At 35.7% G+C, this 23,071-nt stretch overlaps 1 protein-coding gene across 1 annotated transcript in view; it reads left to right on the top strand.

Annotated features, from left to right (window-relative positions):
* Window positions 1-1,917: 1,917 nt before the first annotated feature.
* The window catches only part of CEP135 (centrosomal protein 135), a 213,046-nt gene continuing 191,892 nt past the window's right edge, over window positions 1,918-23,071 (top strand). Inside the window, exons 1-2 of the mRNA XM_053703945.1 lie at window positions 1,918-2,066; window positions 14,780-14,970. Coding sequence (XP_053559920.1) covers window positions 1,954-2,066; window positions 14,780-14,970 — 304 coding nt within the window. The 5' untranslated portion in view covers window positions 1,918-1,953. The remainder of the gene's footprint in view (window positions 2,067-14,779; window positions 14,971-23,071) is intronic.

Below are 23,071 nucleotides of genomic sequence, written 5' to 3'. Positions count from 1 at the left end.
AAACCAAATGGGTTTTCAATCTGAACACTGTCATACCCAATGGCATGAATGAGTTTAACAATTATTGGGTATATATCTGAATAGTGATTACTTTCTCTATTGCTGTCTGTCAGTATGTGTTTTGTATTTCCAATTAATATCACTTTATTTTAGAGTGATACGTGGTTCCCAATAATGAATAATTTGGCCACCGAAATAATTGGATGTGTAACGGTGAATTGGGCATATATCAAATAGTCCATAGACAAGCTAACATAAGGGCTCTGTAAATGATAAATAAACAAGGCCAAAGTGAGACGATAATACGTTTTCTTGTCCTGTTTAATCTTTTTTGCTAAAGAAAGTCAATGGCCTTTATATGTCATATGTGACCCACCACCCTACATTATAACCTAACCATCTCACACACTGACTTCAGATGCTCTGATTGCTAGTGATATAGATGCAATAGAATCATTATATTTGTTTTTCAAAACTGCACATATATCTGTAATCACCTACTGTACAAAGTCATATTATTTTATAATTGTAAGATACATAGTGGAGCTTTGTATAAGAATTTTGTGCATGTATAACCTAAGAAGCTTATATAAATATAAACACAATCCTTTTTAACAAGTGCGATATTTATGGCAACCATGAAATACACTCTGTGAATAACACAATAATGGGGAGCTATAGACTATCTTCTAAGGAATTGTTATCTATAAGCAAATAGGGATTGAAATTAGGATTCTAATTAATATGCATCTTACTTGTAGGTTGATGTCTTACCATGAATGATAAATAATAACACTTTATAAGAGATTTATCCGGTGTTGGATTAATTTCCAAATTGAACGATTTTTTATTGATAATATATATCTTCAATTCACCGTTATAGGATGGTAATAAATGTCATCTTTTAAGTAATGCAAGAGAAAGAGCGTGATTGACTTTTACCTTTCTGATATAATCCACCAATAATAGTGCAGACCATTAGAAGAGAACCTAACCAATATCCAATCCTAGTTCTTTTAACAGTGGGTGGAAGCATACCTGAACGCCCATTGATAGATAATGAGGCGTTGTCTTGTAGCACCCTCCGGATTGGATAGCAATAGTACAAGGTTCAAATAAAAAGCCGCGCACACTACAGCCTCGGCTTATTCATTTTAGAATCTCTAAGTGAAACATTGACAAAGGCTCACGGAGCCGAAACGCGTTTGTTATTTAAACTTTAGAGTCTAATACCGCATTGTCACTCTAGCCACCTGATGCCGGTGTTTCCAGTTCCCGGCCAGGAAACAGAGGAGTGACTAGCGGTTTATTTGCTTTTAAAAGTTGTTTTTGGTTCTAAGGTTGTGGGTAGTTTAACCATTTCTAGGGAGGTTTATCCCCCTTTTCTTTTTTACTTAATTAAATAAAGCATGTATGTTTTATAATGTCACCTTTGAAAGTGAGAGTGAGTGCTATCTAAACCCCTAATCTGTCTATCCTCTAGTGTTTAAATGTATCTTATTTAAAGGGGTAGCACCGGAATACAAATTTCTTATCTCACTTACCTACAGTGTAGTGCCAGTTTTTTTCTTTTTGTTTTCAATAGATTGTATGTACTATAAACATTATCACAGAACTTTAGGTAACTGTTGCTAAAAGCACGTTTGTTGATATGTGGATATTACAAAAATATTCATTCTATGAAAGTCAAATATGAAATGCTTTCTACTGTGCATTCCAATCCTGTTTGTTCCTGATGTGATTGATATAATCTTCGAAATTTAGTGTCTATGGTGTTATATATATATATATATATATATATATATATATATATATATATATATATATATATATATATATATATATATATATATATATATAAATTGTACAAAATGTGACTGTTATTTTTCAATAACTTTTGTGGACTTATAGATCATTGAATCTGAATTTGAGGACGCCCATCACCAGATCGACATGAGTACTGCTGCAGAGAGGAAGTTCATTAATCTAAGAAAGCGTCTTGATCAGCTGGGATACAAGCAGCCGCTAGGCATAGAATCTCTGCCCTTAGTGGAAAAACTTTTCAGGTATAATGGGCTATATGTTGGCTGGTCATGTAAACATTAAATAGAGTAGTTGTTTATGCAAAGTAAAGTTTTTATATTACATTTGTAATAATTATTACATTACTTTTCAACAAATAGTAACAACAAACCCAATTTTGTTTGTTTTATGATTCAGATAAAGCATACATTTGTAAACTACTTTCCAATTTACTTGTATTATCAATTTTGCTTTATTCTCTTGATATCCTTTCTTGAAGGAGCAGCAATACACTACTGGAAGCTAGCCGAAGACACCAGTAAGTCATTCACAAGTCGCATTTAGGTGCAGCCATCAATCGGCAGCTAGCTCTCAGCTCCTGAACCTAACTAGCTTTGCAACTAAGGATACCAAAATGAACATAGCAATTAGATCAAATATGTAAATCGGAAAGTTGTTGAAAACCATATGCTCTATCTGAATCATAAAAGAAAAAAATTGATTTTATGTCCCTTTTAAGGAACACATTAAAGCTATAAATGATAGAGATAACAACCTAAATGATGTATTCTTAGTCAGTTCTGGGTATATATATGCTACCTAAGAAATTAGATGGAGCAGTCTGCAATAAATCTGAAAGACACATACATATATAACAGGGGTCGACAAATCTGTTTAACATTTAGGAGCTAGTAAGAATATTTTTGAGCCAGACAGTAGTATTTGTATAGACATTCTTTATTTAGTATAACAATATATATAACACATGTTAGATATATTCAATAAGTTTCTATACATCACGACAAAAACGAAAACAATACAAAAAAGGCAGAAGAAAACAACAGAAAAAAAGTGTACTAGCATCTATTGCATGCTGTCTCCAAATATGCGTAATATTATACCCCTCCTATACAATCCCTTTAAACACAACCAACAAATAAAAACACACAAAAAAAAAAAAAGAATATGTTAATTATAAAACCTTCTCCAAATCCACCCGTGTCCCTCCCTCCCACTCGGCCAAGCACCAGACCTAATTTAGCTTAATATTTATAATTTGTTCTATTCGCTGTATGAAATCATTACCCTGAGAGCAAACAAAAACCTTCCAGATATTACAGAACCTTTCCCCTGAGTCCCCTCCTATTTTAATGTCATAAGCCGCTTTCATTACTGCATCTAGTAGTAATTTCCTTACTTCCGTTATTGACGGAACTTTAACCATAATCCAGTATCTAAAAATAAGTGTTCTAATAATTGTTACTGCGACTGCCAGAAAATTAGTATCTCTATCCCCTAAAGAATGGGGTCTAAGAAAAAGGATGAATTCCTTAGTTAAATAAATTTTCCTTTTGAAAATAGTGAAGAAAAGAAATTCTACTTTCTTCCAAAACTGATTTAACTTCGGACAATTCGATATTAAATGAATTAAGTCTGGATCGGCCAAGTTGCATTTAGAACAGCAATTAAGCACGTTTTTATTCCATTTTGCCACTCTACGTGGAGTAAAATAATCCCTATGTAATAATCTGAATTGAATTTCTCTATGGTAAGATGAAGGAAATAGTTTTAGGGTGGTAATTAAACTTTTCAGTAGTATTTTTTCCAAGTTAGGAGAATCAATCATTGGTGTCCAATGAGATACCAGTTCTGTTAATGCTAAGTTTTCATCTAAAGACAACAATAGTTTGTATATAAATGATAGCAGACCCTTTCTAACTTTAGCAACATCAATTAAAGGGTGTTTTTTCCATAATTGAGGAGCTAGCCTAGTCAGTTTAAAGATATAACCTTTAACTTGTAGAAAATAAAACATATGTTTCTTTTGTGCTTCAGGGAATCTTTCCTGGAACCAATCAAATGTACACACCTTATTTGTGTTGTAATTATAAAAATCGTTCACTACTAGTGGTCTCTCTGTTGACCATTTCTTAAAGATATCAGATTTACCTAGAGGGAAATGGGGATTACCACTTATCGGCATCCACTTTGAGATATTTTGGCTCGCACCAATACTGGTAGATAGATTTCTCCATACTTTTATTATATCTCTGTACAACGGGTGTGACAAAAAGCTCCTACCAAGCTCTCTATTTGTAGCACATAGTATATAATTTAAAGATAATGGCAAGCAAGCTTGATTTTCTATAGCTTCTTCGAGTATAAGAAAGACCTTGTTAGCCAATCAAGAGGGAAGCGTAGAATTGCCGCCTGGTTGTATCGTTCTAAGTTAGGGAGCGCCAGTCCCCCTTTATTATAGGGTTGATATAACTTAGTTAATTTCAACCTTGGTTTTCTCCCACTCCAAAGGAACAACCTTAATGATTGGTTGAAAAGATTAAGATTTCTGGTTATCAAAAAAAGGAAGCATCCTTAACGTATATAGAATCTTAGGGATGATAAACATCTTAAAAAGGGAGATCTTTCCCAACAACGATACCGGAAGTGAAGCCCACAATTTTAATTTATTTCTGCTATCCCCTAGTATTGTACCGAAATTATCTTTATACCAGTCTGCTGAATTAGCTGAAATTTTTAAGCCCAGATATTCCAAGGTTTTAGTTTCTATAAATTGAAAAGTTTGTACTTCCCCAGGGTTCTCTTTAAGCCACAGAATTTTTGACTTTGAGAAGTTTGTTCTGTAACCTGAAACCTCCCCATACTGTTCAAGCAGCCCCATAATCTCACTGATTTGTCTTCTTGGTTCGGCAACAAATAACAGAAGATCATCTGCAAACAAGGCGGTTTTAAGTTTTGTTTGTCCTATACTGATTCCAAACAATAAATCTCTCAGTTTAATAGCCAGAGGTTCCATTATAAGATCAAATAATAGTGGTGACATCGGGCAACTCTGACGGGTGCCTCTTGTCAGAATAAAAGGATCTATCATTGAATCATTGATCAGAATAGAAGCCTTAACGTCCATATAGATCTTGTCAATGAAATCCTTAAAGTGTCCCCTATAGCCAAATCTCTCCAAAACTTGGATCAGGAAGGGCCACTCCACCCTGTCGAAGGCCTTCTCTGCATCCAAGGATAGCAGGAAGGCCTCCGGCAGGGCAGATCGATCCCCCCCATATTGACATATTACCTGTAAAATTTTTCTTATATTCATGCTCTTCCTATAACAAACCCTGCCTGGTCTTGATGGATAATCGCCGGCATTAGAGGCTTCATCCTCTCCGCCATAATTTTCATCAGAATTTTATAATCTAATCCCAATAGCGAGATAGGTCTGTACGAGATCATATCTGTTGGATCTTTATTGGCTTTTGGGATCAAAATTATATTAGCCCTCTTGAAGCTCTCAGAGATCTTAGAGTCTGTTCCAAAGTATTCATTATATAGCTCGTGAAGTACTGGCCCTATCTCCAATCGCAGTATTTGATAAAGCTCAATAGGTAAACAATCCGGACCTGGAGCTTTCCCTCTCGCTATTGAGCCAATAATTTTATAAATCTCATTTTCTGTTATTGGCTGATTCAGAAGATCGCAACTTTCCGATGAAATTGTGGGCAAACAAACCCCCTCCAGAAATGTATTAATAGTATCTGCATCTGGACGCTGAGATGAATAAAGATCAGAGTAGAAAGCGTGGAAAAGGTGTGAAATCTGCTCTTGTTCTGAAACTAATTGATCATTTATCTTTATTGCTGCTATTGGTTTCTTCCTGGATTGTCTTTTGAACAACGAAGCCATATATTTACCTACTTTGTTACCAAATTTTGCAAATCTGGCACTGTTTTTATATAGATGTACCTGTGCTTCACCCAGGAGGAATATCTCCCTTTCTTTCCTGGCCTGAAAATAATTCTCGGTATTGATCTTACATGGTCTTTCCAAGAGTTTAATGTAAGATTCCCTCACATTATCTGAGTGGGCTTTATCTCTTCTCGCCTTCTCCTTCTTTCCTTTCGCCACATACCTAACTATTTCTCCTCTTAGGTAGGCTTTCGCTGTTTCCCAAAAGAGCTGAATATTGTCCCTGCAGTGGCTGTTAAATGTTTTAAAATCATCCCAAGTCTTGGCTAGAAAAGTTCTAAAGTCAAGAGAATCACGTAGATAAACCGGAAAGTAAAAATAATTGTACGAAAATTTCCTTTTCGTTGTAATAACCAAAGTGACTGGAGCGTGATCTGACAAACTAAAATCCCCAATAGTGCATTTCTCAATCTTTGGTACCAACAGGTCTGAGATTAGAAAAAGGTCCAATATCGAGAGCGTATTGTGGGATTTGGAGCAGCATGTGTATTCTAGTGATTCGGTATATATAGGAGCGCCACAAAGGGCTTAGGTATATCACAGGACTAGTCTAGATCAAATAATTCCAAGAAAACAGACTTATAAATCTAAGTCCAACAAATATCTGTTAAAATTCCTTTTAATCACTTTGGGTTATGTCCAATCAAACCCATCACATGTATTCCATTACAATACAATCTTAAATGCAATGCAAATACAATCGAAAAATACAAAATACAATAAAAAATTACAAATACAATAAAAAATTACAATAAAAATTTTTTAATAAAAAATCCTGGGATCTCGAAGTTCTGTCTTTTAATAAAGTATAAAAACTGAACTTATAGCTACAAATCCGGATTTTTGACTACTATCATTCAGCTCTGTGATGCTGAAGAAGCTTAAAGCTGATGGTGTGAAGTTTAACTAGATATATTTAAGATTCGAATGGGGGTCCGGGTAACGTCTACCCAATCACGGATAACACTTGCGCAAGTTAAAATAGGGCCACCAATATCCAATAGTGGAAGTAATAAACAGGTGATGACAGAAGGTGTACGATCTAATTTGTGCTCAATGTAATATAATCAAATTACAATCCAATTTTTTGTATAAAAATAATAATACAATTTTTTTAAAAATAATAAAATCATAAATAATTGCACTCCAAACCCACAAGTGACAGAATCGAAAATTTCAAATTTAAAATGAAAAAGATAATATAAAATCAGAGTAAAAACTGTGATCCAAAGATAAAGTGACTTTGTGAAAAAAATACAAATGGTGCAAACAAATGATGTGTTATATATATAAACCAAATCCAACCTAGCTAGAACAATACCGGTATGTTCTGAACATATTAAACTAAAATCATCTTAACATTAGTGGGAGATTTACAAACTTCTTTGTAAGAAAAAAGTACAAACAAATGCAAATAATCCCTAATATATAAAAAGTAATTATATGTGCGTGATACCTTAACTTCCTCAAAAATATATATATATTGGCAATCTCCTATTCGAATAGTATCCTAGAAATTCAGATGTAAACAATTAAACAAATACAAATTACTAAATCAGAAAAAATAATAAGGAGTTGAACATAAAAATAAAAAATTATATGGAATGTATATATAAAAAATAATAAATAAATAAAAATAAAGTCTGAATGGTCCTGTGATCAAAGTCCTGTGAGAAAGGCCCATCAAAGGGCCGAACGCGTAGACGGACAATCGGCATACGATTTGTGAGGCTTGCCATATTTCCAGGATATTGCTGAGTGGGGTGAGTTTATTTACCAATACTCCGCACCCCATAGGCTGTCTGTTTAGTGCACTTTCTTTTTCTCTATTTCTCTTTTAGGTATCTTTTGCATTGATCACGACTGGGATCCTTAAAAAGTTAGGATCATCAGCTACATTGGACCCTATCGAGGGACACCAGGGATTGGATTTTCTAACTGACTTTTAAATCCACAATAGGACTTTGATCACAGGACCATTCAGACTTTATTTTTATTTATTTATTATTTTTTATATATACATTCCATATAATTTTTTATTTTTATGTTCAACTCCTTATTATTTTTTCTGATTTAGTAATTTGTATTTGTTTAATTGTTTACATCTGAATTTCTAGGATACTATTCGAATAGGAGATTGCCAATATATATATTTTTTTGAGGAAGTTAAGGTATCACGCACATATAATTACTTTTTATATATTAGGGATTATTTGCATTTGTTTGTACTTTTTTCTTACAAAGAAGTTTGTAAATCTCCCACTAATGTTAAGATGATTTTAGTTTAATATGTTCAGAACATACCGGTATTGTTCTAGCTAGGTTGGATTTGGTTTATATATAACACATCATTTGTTTGCACCATTTGTATTTTTTTCACAAAGTCACTTTATCTTTGGATCACAGTTTTTACTCTGATTTTATATTATCTTTTTCATTTTAAATTTGAAATTTTCGATTCTGTCACTTGTGGGTTTGGAGTGCAATTATTTAGGATTTTATTATTTTTAAAAAAATTGTATTATTATTTTTATACAAAAAATTGGATTGTAATTTGATTATATTACATTGAGCACAAATTAGATCGTACACCTTCTGTCATCACCTGTTTATTACTTCCACTATTGGATATTGGTGGCCCTATTTTAACTTGCGCAAGTGTTATCCGTGATTGGGTAGACGTTACCCGGACCCCCATTCGAATCTTAAATATATCTAGTTAAACTTCACACCATCAGCTTTAAGCTTCTTCAGCATCACAGAGCTGAATGATAGTAGTCAAAAATCCGGATTTGTAGCTATAAGTTCAGTTTTTATACTTTATTAAAAGACAGAACTTCGAGATCCCAGGATTTTTTATTAAAAAATTTTTATTGTAATTTTTTATTGTATTTGTAATTTTTTATTGTATTTTGTATTTTTCGATTGTATTTGCATTGCATTTAAGATTGTATTGTAATGGAATACATGTGATGGGTTTGATTGGACATAACCCAAAGTGATTAAAAGGAATTTTAACAGATATTTGTTGGACTTAGATTTATAAGTCTGTTTTCTTGGAATTATTTGATCTAGACTAGTCCTGTGATATACCTAAGCCCTTTGTGGCGCTCCTATATATACCGAATCATTGTTACTTCATTTAGATCTGATAGGGGATCTTCCTTATAGTGTAGCAGGTATATTTCAACCAAGGCGCTGGAAACTTTATTCCTGTTGCTAATAAGCATGTGTATTCTAGGCTACTGGGGTTCAACATCCTCCAAATATCTACCAGATTAAGTGAATTGTAGAGTAGATTAAATATTCTTTTTTCAAACTTCAATTGTGTGGACTTAATTTTGGTTTTGGTGTTATCATTCCCTAATTTCCTTCTTTCCAGATAAGAATTCGGGGTAACGTTGAAATCCCCTGTCATCACAATCTTAGCTTTCGGAAATTTGAACATTTTCTTTACCATTAAATTCCAAAACCCTTCATCAGGAATATTTGGACCATAAATATTTACCAACAAATATTCTTCATTGTGGATGGAGAGTCTAATAATTACATATCTCCCTTCCTTATCTATAGATTTATCTAAAATTTTATATTCTAGTCTTGTATGGAAAAGAACCATAACCCCTCTGGAAGATTTTGTATATGATGAAAATAAAGTTTCTCCCAACCACCTAGCTTTAATTTTCCTGTGTTCTACATCAGATAGATGGGTTTCCTGTAGGCAAGCTATGTCAAAATCCCTTTTTCCCAAAAGGTTCATAACTGCCTTTCTTTTTATTGGGGAGTGAATCCCCCCTATGTTCCACGTTAAGATTTTAACAATTTTTCCCAACAAGGATGAATGAACACTAGATCAAGCCTGGTGAGGCACACAGGAGAAGGAGGGAACACAGGGAAAAGGAGCTGGGATAATAATAATAATAAAAAAAAAAACAAATATAATAATTACATACCCTCCTATACTTAAAAATAAGAAATTCAGAGTTTGTAGTCTAACCACGTGTTTACACACATCCCCATAATATAATTCTATAAATATCAGTGGTTATGTAATCAATCTTTTCCTTTTACACACATCCCTAAACATAAGAAGAAAGTAATAAAGTTCCTTCTTCTAAATTTTCCCCTTCAACTCCTTGTTTTACCGTGGTTCTAGATTCAAGTATCATTTTCTCAAACTTATCTAATTTAGTGTTCGTAGCTAAATAAAACAATCTTGTGCTTCTAGATTCAAGTATCATATTCTCAATCTTAACTAATTTAGTGTGCATAACTAAATAATAAAATCTTATGTTTTAGCCCCTAAAAAACAACATATTCATATATCTTAACAAATTTGTATACATTGATATCAACAAATAACTAACATCTTTTGATACATCCTAATGCATTTAATTTTGTGCTTACTTACAAAAGGTTTGTGTGCAATAAGAAGTGATTTTTTTGAAGGGGGGAGGGGGGGGGGAAGAGGGGGGGGGGGAGAAAATACCCCACGACAAAATTCTCTGAAAGAGGAAAAAAAAAAAAAAAAACACACCACAATAAACAAGAAAAACATTTGTACATAAGTACATATAGTCACAATATTAAATGAAAGGAGGACTCTCAATCACTTTCTCCCTATTTTGCTTCATTCTCCAAAAAAGACTGAGCTGATTCAGGGGAGTCAAAGAAAAAAAAGTCAGTGCCAGATTTTATCTTAAGCCTAGCTGGATACAGCAATGCAAAAAATCTGTTTTCCGCCACTAAGCGGGAACAGATAGGTGAAAATTGCTTCCTTTTTGTTGAAGTCTCAATGGAAAAGTCTTGGAAGAGCAAGATCTTTGTTCCTTGGTATTGCAAGGGTTGTTGCTTCCTGTATGCTCTCAACATTTCATTTTTTCCTTGGAAATTTAGAAATTTCACTATGACTGGCCGTGGTCTTCTACCATTTAGTGCTGATGAATCCCTTTCTCTTCCCATCCTGTGTATTCTCTCAGTTACAAAGATGTTCTCCCCTGTGTTTAAACCCAGCATTTCTGGGATAGAGTGTTCCACCAAATTTTTTAGTTCCTGTGCAGATAAGGATTCAGGAATGCCAATTAGGCGCAGATTATTATGCCTTGTCCTATTTTCTAGGTCATCAATTTTTGTAAGTAAAGATAGATTTTGCTTTATCAGGCTTTCCATCTGTGATTGAAGTATATTTTGAGCATCTTCACAATTTGAAATTCTCTGTTCTGTTTCCTTAATTCTTTCTGCATGATTTTTTCAATTCTTCCAGGATTGTACCCAGCCTTGTGTTAATTTCTTCCAGCTTTGGACCAATTAGAGCAGATACCAAAGTTGCAATTTCTCCTGCATATGAAGTGTCTGGGATCCTTTCTGGGAACCTATCTTCTCTCAGAGATTTATTGGGGGAGCTGGTTATGCTAGCAGGTTTATTAACTTTTTTCTCTGCTTGTTTTATCTTTGGTGACATCTTTGGTTGGGTGAGATATTTATCCATATATGTATCAACAGATACTATGTCCCTGTTAGATTACTTACTTTTCACGTTTGGATCCTTGTGTATATTCTGTCAAAGGCTATCAGCCCCCTTAACAGAAAATATAGTTATAGGAATAATATCCAGTCAGAATAAAGAATCATGCAGGCTTATTAGCATCTACAACACTTCCCCAGGCTGTTAACTACCCCAAACAGGGGGAGAGGAACATATGAAGCCCGCCAGGACCAAGAGCAAAAGCAGAGAGAAAAAAAGCCTTTTCAACTCGGTAAGTGTTCAACAGCAAGGATAAATGAAATGAGGTAGGGGAGGGGATAAACAACAGCTCACTCCAGAGTCCAGTAAAAATAAACAGAGCAAATAGCAGAGCAAATAAGTAAACAGTTCCTACCTCCCCTTCTTTCAGTTCTTCCTTCTTTTAGTTCCTTGCTTTGGATCCCTTGGGTTGTTAGGTACACTTTATCCTCTTGTACCTTCTTTCCTTTTCTCCTTCCTTCCTTTTCTTAATTTGGATGTTTTTTAGGGGGTAAAAGATGCTGTGCCGTGCTGGTGTCCTAGCTCCCTTCCTGGACCACCCACATGCAGGCCCCAGCGTTGGTCGGCAGACAGTAACTCTGGCCGCAAGACCCTTCTTGCAATGCTGTTTAGTACAACTGACGTGGTCACCCACGGTACAGCCTCACTCCCGCGTCGCTCCTGGTGGGTAGCCCTTGTGCGGTCACCCCTCCACCACACTGCCCCCAGCTTCCTCCCAAAAAGAGACTCCGCAGTGAGCCTTAGAATCCCAGAGTCGGCATCGGGCACGGCTTTTTCCACCGCTGTAGAGTCCCTGCCGCTCTGGGATTGCGCTGTACTCCGTTGCGTGTAGACGTAACAGCGTCACACCCCCATCCAACCCGAATAACCTATAAAGTTAGGGGTAAAATTCTAGGAGCCAGTAGCCCCCGGGCTCCTGGGTTTGTCGAGCCCTGATATAAAAGATCTAATTACGGTTACTGAGAAGGAGATAAGCCCACTCCTATTTCATTGGGACCTCAGTAGCTATGTCCTAACTCTAGCGCTTTGCTGACTTCTGTTAAAGGGACATAAAACCCAAACTTTTTCTTTCATAATTCAGATAGAACTTACACTTTTAAACAATTTTCCAATTTTTACTTCTTTTATCACATTTTCTTCATTCTATTGGTATCTTTTGTTGAAAAGCAGGGTTGTAAGCTCAGGAGTGTGCATGTGTCTGCAGCAGCTTTGCAGCAATGTTATATATATTGGCAAAAGCACTTGATGGCAGTACTATTTCCTGTCATGTAATGCTTCAGACATGTGCACGCTACCTACCTAGGTATCTCTTCTACAAAGAATAACAGCATGAAGCACATTTGATAATAGAAGTACATTGAAAACTGTCTTAAAATTGTATTATGTGAAAAATGTTGGGTTTTATGTCCATTTAATGTTTCCAGACCACATCTGTTAAGGCACTCTACCTCAGGGGTTGACAGATGTGTAATTTAGTAGCTACTCACTGAGATAGTTTTTAGGAGCCAAGGGAGTAATTAGTAAATGTCTAAATAAATGTACAAAAATATAAATGTATACTAATAAAGTGATACAAAATAATAGTAAATATACTTGGATGTGCTCCACCAAATGTGAGTGAATTTTCTTTCATGAAAGCTGTATCTGTTTTATAAAGCTGTACTATGCTATGTGGCGCCTTCTCCAATTTGTTTTATAAATATATGAATAGCCTGACTATACAAATTTGTGTGTGTATATATGTATGTGTGTGTATGTGTATATAGACTATAAAATGTCTACACACTTCTATCTTTACATCTCAAAAACCAGCAAATTCATAAGTAACAAAAATGTATGACTGTTAACATTTGTAATGTGATCCTCCAGAGGAAAAAAAAAAAAGTTAATCATAAGGAACATTTTAAATTAAAAAAAGGTCATAGTTGGGTCTCTGTGTTCACAGTTAAAGGGACACTCAAGTCAAATTTAAACTTTCATGATTCAGATAGAGCATGCAATTTTAAAAACTTTTCAATTTTCTTCCATTAACAAAATGAACGTCTTTTTATATTTTTTTTTTTTAGACACCAGCTCCTACTGAGCATGTGCAAGAATTCACAGAATATATGTATATGCATTTGTTATTGGCTGATAGCTGTCACATGATACGTGAGGAGTGGAAATAGAAATAACTGATATTTGTCAGGAAAAAAAATCTACTCATATGAAATTCAGACTAAGTGCTATTGCATGGTCTTTTTATCATGAATGTGTTGATTATGCAAAGCTACTGTATTTACTGGTCCTTTAACCAATCACATTCTAAATCGTGCCTGTAGGTAAATAGTGTACATCTGCCATGAATGAGTGATTCTGATTAAATCCAGTAAAAGTCACCTGTTGCTGTAGGATTTGCTATGGTCTGACAAGACAAAGGTTGAACTTTTCTGCCTAAATTGTAAAACATATGTTTGGCACTGTGACAATAAAGCTAATAATCCAAGCAACACCATACTTGGAAGCATAGTGGTAGTATCAGCTTGCTTTGGGCTGCTTCTCTTCAGCGGGTCAGAGGCTCTTTTCAATATAAATGGGATAATGAATAGTTCCAAATTATCAAAATATTTTGGCACAAAACCTACTGGTCTCTGTCAAAAAGCTGAAGATAAAGAGGAATTTCACATTCCAACATGACAATGACTCAAAGCACAAATCAAAGATGACCAAAGTGTGGCTTCAGAAAAGGAAAATCAAAGTCTTGGAATGACCCAGTCAGAGCCCAGACCTCAATCACATTGAAAACCTGTGAAATGGCCTCCGGAGACTTGAACACTGGAGATCCCCTCACTATTTAATCGAACCTTGAACTTTTTTGTGAAGATCGGGATAAAATGCCAAAGTCTAGATGTGAAAAGTTAATGGAGACTTATTCACAAAGACTTGCTGCTGTAATAAATGCAAAAGGTGCTACTGCAAAACATTATTATGCAATCAGGATGTTGTAGGTTTTGTTTTTTTTTTAATTTAAAATGTTCCTAAATAACTTTCTCCCCCCCCCCCCCTCTGGATTTTTGTTTGTTAAAAGATGATATTATGTTACATTAGATTACAGATAAGAAAAAGTATGACGTACATTTTGTTGTTTGTTTTTTGTTTCCATTTCCAAACCCTGCAATTTCATAATAGTGTGTGGACTTCTTATATTCACTGTGTATCTGGATGTGTGTGTGTGTGTGTATATGTATATATATATATATATATATATATATATATATATATATATATATATATATATATATATATATATATATATATATATATATATATATATATATATATATATATATATATATATATATATATATATATATATATATGTATGTTAGTATCTCAATTAATCAGTCAAGCCTGGTAGCATGAAAAATGTTAGTCGTTCCCAAAATGTTTCAATTACCAACAAATATATACCTGTTCTGACTGCTTTTTCAGTGACCTTGTGCACACCACAGAAAGCCTTCGCAATGCAAAGTTATCAGCTGGCAAGAGTGAAAAAGAGAACAAGAACTTTGACTCTGTCATAGAGCCGTATAAGACAGAAAATGCCAGGCTTGTCAGAGAAAACAATGAGCTTCACCTAGAGCTTTTGAAACTTAAAGAAGAATCTGATCGGCATATTAAAGGTCTGAGATTTTGATTTAGGGGAGAGTTACTGTAATTTAATGTCTTTATATTTGTGTAACATTTTGGAAAACTGCCCACCAGCTGCCATTTTCTTGCCACAGTGTTTGAGGTTTCCTAATAGAAAGATATGGAATAAGATTGCTGTAAAAAAGGCAAGCGTGTGTGATTCTTTATCATTGTACATAAATACAAATCTAAATGTTCAAATACAATTTTCTTTTTTTTGGAAATACAATTTTTTTTTATAATACACAAAACTTTAATTACAAATACAATTTTGTTTTTTTAGAAGTACAATTTTTTGTTTTTTGAAAATACAATAAAAAAACTTCTTTTGGAAGAATAATTCTGTTTTTTGGAATTACACTTCTAGTTCCCATTTCTTTCATGTAATTGGCAAGAGTCCATGAGCTAGTGACGTATGGGATATACAATCCTACCAGGAGGGGCAAAGTTTCCCAAACCTCAAAATGCCTATAAATGCACCCCTCACCAGGTGGTGAAGTAAGTTTGTGCTTGATTTTTATGATTTCTTCTGTGATAAGTGCTTCTAAGCATTCTGTAGCCCAATTCCTCTCAGAGTACAGTGTTTGTCAGAGGAATGTGACGAGAGTATCGCCTTTTTGATTTTATGGTTTCCCTCGCGGGAAATCTTTTCGAGGGTTCTCTGTTATCGGTCGTAGGGATTCATCTCCTATCTCCCTTTTCAGATCGACAATATACTCTTATATACCATTACCTCTGCTGATAGCTTTCAGTACTGGTTTGGCTATCTGCTATATGTGGATGTCTTGGGTGTCTTTCGGTAAGTATGTATCATTATTTAAGACACTCTTAGCTATGGTTTGGCGCTTTATGTATAAAGTTTTAAATATATTTATTTTACTTATATTTGCCATGAGTCAGGTCTCTGATTATTTCCCTTTGCAGTCTGGCAGTTTCGTTATGGAATCCTGTTTTAGGAAGTTTGTCTTACCTGGGGTATAGTCTTTTTTTCAATTTGACTTGTTTTTTCTTTGAAAAACTTGGGGGCAAATTAGGCTTGCGAAGGCGCAAAATGCTGTTATTTATTGGTTCATTTTTGGCGCGAATGTGCGTCTGTAATGACGCAAGTTCTTCATTTCCTGCGTCTTAGTTGACGCTAGATTGTTCGGCGCAAAATTGTGTTTGATATGATGCGAGTTGTGTCATTTCCAGATGTTTGGCTCCAAAAAATTTCTCAACTTCCTTTTGCGTTGTGAGTCATACATGGCGCCAAAAAATTAGTTTTATTTTACCTCACTTCCTATATGCTTCTTGCCTTCTTTATGCTCAGACAACTATGCTATTTGCTTTTTTTGCCAATTTTAGCATTTGCATTTTTTCCCATTCCTGAAACTGCTATATGTGGAAATAAGATATTTCTGTTTAAATGTTATTTTTTCTTTTACATTTTACAAGATGTCTCAATCTAATCTTGTCTCAGAAGCTGCTGTAGGAATCATGCTGCCTGAACACAGTTCTACCAAATCTAAGTGTATCTGTTGTAAGCTAGTGGAGATTATATCTCCAGCTGTAGTGTGTAACAGCTGTCATGATAAGCTTTTGCATGCAGAAAAGGTTTCTATTAGTGCTAATACAGGATCTGTTGTTCTTTCAACATCTAAAGTACATGATATCCCTGTTGATATGAAAAATTATATTGCTGATGCGATACAGAAGGCGGAAGAGTCTACTTCAGACATTGACACTGATAAATCATCTTATCTTTTTAAGATTGAGTATATTCGTTCTTTGTTAAAATAAGTGTTGATAACTTTGGATATTGAGGAGTCTGGTCCTCTTGATAATAAATCCAGTAAATGTTTAAATTCTGTCTTTTAAGGATCCTTTAGATAGGAAAATGAATCTTATCTAAGGAAAGCTTATTTGCATTCTGGCTATATTCTCAGACCTGCCAGTTCTATGGCTGATGTTGCGGCTGCATCAACTTTTTGGTTGGATAGCTTAGCACAACGGGAAAAATACTCTGATTTGCATAGCATTGTTCGTTTGCTTCAACATGCTAATCATTTTATCTGTGATGCTATTTTTGATATCATCTAGATTAATGTTAAATCTATGTATTTGGCTATTTTAGCTAGAAGAGCTTTATGGCTCAAATCATGAAATGCTGACATGGTATCTAAATCTAGGTTACTATCTCTATCATTCCAGGGTAATAATTTGTTTGGTTCCCAGTTGGATTCTATTATTTCCACTATTACTGGGGGGAAGGGAGTTTTTTTTTGCCTCAAGATAAAGTCTAAGGGCAAATCTAAAGCTTCTAATCAGTTTTGTTTCTTACGTCAGAATAGAGAACAGAAAACCACTCCTTCCCCTAAGGACTCTGGCTCCAATTGGAAGCCATCTTCGAGTTGGAATAAATCCAAGCCTTAGAAGAAAACCAAAGCCAGCCCCCAACACTGCATGAAGGTGCGGCCCTCAATCCAGTTCTGCTGGGGGGCAGATTGAAATTATTTCAATACGTTTGGGCAGGTTCCGTTCAGAATCATTGGATTCAGAATATTGTCTCTCAGGAGTATCGAATAGGTTTCAGAATAAGACCTCTTGTGAGAAGATTTTTTTTCTCTCATGTTCCAACAAATCCTGTGAAAGCTCAGGCCTTTTTGAAGTGTGTTTCAGATCTAGAGTTTTTATTCAAATATATTCATTGTTCCAAAGAAGGAAAATTCTTTCAGACCAGTTCTGGATCTGAAGTTTTTGAATCAATTTGTAAGGGTCCCAACTTTCAAGATGGTGACTATAAGGACTATGCTGCCTTTTGTTCAGCATGGTGTCCTCAATAAACTTACAGGATGCGTATCTTCACATACCGATTCATCCAGATCACTATCGGTTTCTGAGATTCTCTTTTCTAGACGAGCATTACCAATTTGTTGCTCTTCCGTTTGGCCTAGCAACAGCTCCAAGAATCTTTTTTTAAGGTTCTCTGTGCCCTTCTATCTGTAATCAGAGAGCAGGGTATTGCAGCGTTTCCTTATTTGGATGATATCTTGGTACTAGCTCAGTCTTTACATTTAGCAGAATCTCACACAAATCAACTTGTGTTGTTTCTTCAAAGACATGGTTGGAGGATCAATTTACCAAAGAGTTCCTTGATTCCTCCGACAAGGGTAACCTTTTTAGGTTTCCAGATAGATTCCATGTCCATGACAAGAGACGAATGAAATTGGTTTCTGCCTGTCGAAACCTTCATTCTCGATCATTACCTTCAGTGGATGTGCATGGAAGTTTTAGGTATCATGACTGCAGCATCGGATGCGATCCCCTTTGCTTGTTTTCATATGAGACCTCTGCAGCTTTGCATGCTGAATCAATGGTGCAGGGATTATACTATGAAGAATGCGGAGTTGCTGGCAACTTCCGTGAACCCGGCTAATAGACCGGAAATGACACCGGTCTGCAAAGAGCAAGTGCAACCCACCAAGAAAACGGAGCGCCGTAGCAGTGGCGAAACCAAGCCACTAATCGGAATCCAAGGTACAAGTAGAAAGCAGGCACTGCAACGAGGTTTCCATGTAATAAAAAATATGTCCTTTATTTAGAAAACAAGTTAAAAAATTCCCAGCTACAAATGCTGGATAACATGCAGTAGAAGACAATGGCAGGAGTGTGTGAGAGACACTGTTTGCTGTCTCTCACACACTCCTGCCATTGTCTTCTACTGCATGTTATCCAGCGTTTGTAGCTGGGAATTTTTTAACTTGTTTTCTAAATAAAGGACATATTTTTTATTACATGGAAACCTCGTTGCAGTGCCTGCTTTCTACTTGTACCTTGGTGCAGGGATTATACTTGGCTATCACAGTTCATATTCTTAAATCCCAACATTCAACTCTCTCTGTCCTGGTAGTTGGACCATAATTGGATTCTTCAAGGGGCCTCTTTTTTGTTCATCCTTCCTGGACTGTGATTTCAACAGATGCAAGTCTCACAGGTTGGGAAGCTGTCTGTGGGTCTCTGAGAGCACAAAGAGTTTGGAATCCTCAAGAGACGAGGTTACCAATCAATATTTTAGAACTCCGTGCTATGTTCAGGGCTCTCCAGGCTTGTCCTCACATACATTCATTCGTTTTCAGACAGACGACAATATCACAACTGTGGCATATGTCAATCATCAAGGGGGGACTTGCAGTCCTTTAGCAATGAAAGAAGTATCTCGAATACTTTCTTGGGCGGAATCTAACTCCTGTCTAATTTCTGCGATACATCTCAGTCGTCCGTCTTTACATCCAGGAGAGTCGTCTCTCCATCCAGATGTATTTTGTCAGATTGTACAGTCGTGGGGTCTCCCCGAAATAGATCTAATGGCTTCCCATCTAAACAAGAAGCTTCCCAGGTACATTTCCAAGTCCAGGGACCCTCAGGCGGAGTTGGTGAATGCGTTAGCAGTTCATTGGTTTTACCAACCTGCTTACATTTTTTTCCACCTCTGGTTCTTCTTCCAAGGGTGATCTCCGAGATCATATTGGAACAATCGCATGTGTTTCTGATAGCACCAGCATGGACTCACAGGTTTTGGTATGCGGATCTTGTCCGGATGTCCAGTTGCCAACCTTGGCCACTTCCTTTAAGGCCAGACCTTCTGTCTCAAGGGCCGTTTTTCCATCAGGATCTCAAATCGCTAAATTTAAAGGTATGGAAATTGAACGCTTAGTACTTAGTCGTAGAGGTTTCTCTGACTCCGTGATTAATACTAAGCTACAGGCTAGTAAGTCTGTTTCAAGGAAGATTTATTATCAGGTTTGGAAAACCTATATTTCATGGTGTTTATGTCATAAATTCTCGTGGCATTCTTTTAGGATTCCTAGAATTTTACAGTTTCTCCAGGATGGTTTGGATAAAGGTTTGTCTGCAAGTACCTTGAAGGGACACATCTCTGCTCTTTCTGTTTTATTTCATAGAAAGATTGCTAAACTTCCTGATATTCACTATTTTGTTCAGGCTTTGGTTCGTATCAAGCCTGTCATTAAATCAATCTCTCCTCCTTGGAGTCTTAATTTGGTTTTGAAGGCTTTGCAGGCTCCTCATTTTGAACCTATGCATTCTTTGGATATTAAACTACTTTCTTGGAAAGTGTTTGTTTCTTTTGGCTATCTCTTTAGCTAGAAGAGTTTCCGAATTGTCTGCTCTCTCTTGTGAGTCTCCTTTTCTGATTTTCCATCAGGATACGGCTGTTATGTGGACTTCGTTTAAATTTCTTCCTAAGGTTGTGAATTCTAGCATAAGTAGGGAAATTGTTGTTCCTTCCTTGTGTCCTAATCCTAAGAATACTCTTGAAAGATCTTTACATTCTTTGGATGTTGTAAGAGCTTTGAAATATTATGACAAAGCTACTAAAGATTTCAGGAAGACTTCTAGTCTATTTGTTGTTTTCTCTGGTCCTAGGAAAGGTCAGAAAGCCTCTGCCATTTCTTTGGCATCTTGGTTAAAGCTTTTGATTCACAAGGCTTATTTGGAGGCGGGACAGTCTCCGCCTCAGAGAATTACAGCTCATTCTACTAGATCAGTCGCCACTTCTTGGGCTTTTAAGACTGAAGCTTCGGTTGATCAGATTTGCAAAGCAGCAACTTGGTCTTCTTTGAATACATTTACAAAATTTTACCATTTTTATGTATTTGCAGTCTTTGGTAGAAAAGTTCTTCAGGCAGCTGTCTCAGTTTGATTCTTCTGCTTATGATTTTAAGTTTTTTTTTTTTTTTCTTGAGAGACTTCTTTTTTTGTGGATTTAATTTTTTTCAGCAGAAATAGCTGTTTTTATTTTATCCCTCCCTTTCTAGTGACTCTTCTGTGGTCTCCCACATCTTGGGTATTTCTATTCCATACGTCACTAGCTCATGGACTCTTGCCAACATGAAAGAAAACATCATTTATGTAAGAATTTACCTGATAAATTAATTTCTTTCATATTGGCAAGAGTCCATGAGGCCCACCCTCTTTATGGTGGTTATGATTTTTGTATAAAAGTACAATTTTATTTCCAGTTCCTCTTTTTGTATGCTTTTTTACTTCTTATTTTTTAACCCCACTACTTGGCTATTAATTAAACTGAATTGTGGGTGTGGGGAGGGGTGTAGTTATAGGCATTTTGAGGTTTGAGAAACTTTGCCCCACCTGGTAGGATTCTATATCCCATACGTCACTAGCTCTTGGACTCTTGCCAATATGAAAGAAATGAATTTATCAGGCAAGTTCTTACATAAATTATGTTTTTGCTAAAGGACTTGTGATGTCACAGCAGTCAGTTCAGTAGTTTGCCTGGGAACTATCAAAATCAATATTCCTTAGTATATTATTATAAAACAAGGCAGAATAAACATTTTGGGCATTTTGTTGTATGGTAAAGCATAAAAAAACATACTCTGAAAGAAGACCACATGCTACAGTGAGTTTTAGCTGCTACCATGAAAACTTAAATTAAAATCTCAAAATCCAATATTTTATGATGCGAATGAGAATAATCACTACTGGCGTGTTATGCCAGGTTGTATGTCACATGATAAATGTTAAAAAGTTTAAATGAGATGTTGATATACTAGGTTGTCAGCCATTTCTCCACGTTTAATTGAAAGCAAAAGAACAGCTAGTTCCCAGGCAAACTACTGAACTTAATGCTATGACATCACAAGTCCTTTTAGCAAAATGGGAACTAGATTTATTTTTGACGGTGTACAAGTAGTACGCTTATTGATTGCCAAACACATCCCATATCTTGCCTTCCCGTTTCTATTTTAGTACATGCAAACACACCAGCTTATATTGGAAGCAGAGCTTGTAACTAATTAGATTAGATTCAGAGGGAAATTTTGTTGAACTGTTAAACTATTTTTAATGAAATTTTACCCACCCTTGTTTAGTTGTTTGTAACTTCACTTATTAGGAAATTGATGTCCCTGGCACAGTTGGTTTTCTATGTTACTTTTAGCCTTGGGGGGGGCGATTTATTAAGCAGCGTAAGCATTCCGCGTGAGCCTTCTGGCTCGCCGCAATCAGAAGTTAAGAAGCGCTCCTTAACTTGTCCTCCACCTCTGAGGTGGCGGACTGCAATCATCCCGATAAGATACGATTGTGATGATTGACACCCCCTGCTAGCAGCCGATTAGCCGCAAATGTGCAGGGGGCGGCATTGCACAAGCATTTCTCAAGAAATGTTTGTACAATTATAAATGCCTACACCGTATGCTGTCAGCAATTATTGATGTCGGGTGGACATGATTCGCTACAGCGAATCATGCCCACCTTATAATAAATCGGCCCCATAGTCTTAGGCACTTAGTTTGTTACTTTTTGAAGGTAGATACAGCTGCAATGAGGAAATGTCTAATGCATCATTCTCTTATTGTACTTTGATTTCTAATATCTACATAGGTCAAACAAATAGTTAAAGGGACACTGGACCCAAATTTTTTCTTTTGTGATTCATATAGAGCATGCAATTTTAAGCAACTTTCTAATTTACTCCTATTATCAATTTTTTCTTCGTTCTCTTGCTATCTTTATTTGAAAAAGAAGGTATCTAAGCTAAGGAGCCAGCCAATTGTTAGTTCAGAACCATGGAGAGCACTTGTTTATTGGTGCTGTCCAATCAGCAAGGACAACCCAGGTTGTTCACCAAAAATGGGCCGGCACCTAAACTTACATTCTTGTTTTTCAAATAAAGATACAAAGAGAATGAAGAACATTTGATAGTAGGAGTAAATTTGAAAGTTGCCTAACATTGCATGCTCTATCTGAATCGTGTGAGAAAAAATTTGGGTTCAGTGTCCCTTTAAATGTAGCTGTGGGACAAACCATGCAATTTAAATTACCTAGGAGAGGGGGGAATAGAGAATTATTATTAGAGAGAAGATAATTTATATCGGATATCTACATTAAACTCAATAATACCATATGGCATAAACAGAGACTATGATGTTTCAAAAAATGTAGCCACCAATCAGCAAGCGCTATCCGGGTGCTGAACCAAAGATGTGCTATTTCGTAAGCTTACATTCCTGCTTTTTCTGCTCACAAAGTCTCAATGTATAGCAACCTAAACTTCATAATTAAAATGTATCA

Source organism: Bombina bombina, chromosome 2 (assembly GCF_027579735.1).
Source record: "Bombina bombina isolate aBomBom1 chromosome 2, aBomBom1.pri, whole genome shotgun sequence".
Classification (NCBI taxonomy): Eukaryota; Metazoa; Chordata; class Amphibia; order Anura; family Bombinatoridae; genus Bombina; species Bombina bombina.
Note: the sequence above shows the minus strand (reverse complement) of the source record. Positions and strands in the feature narration are given on the sequence as shown.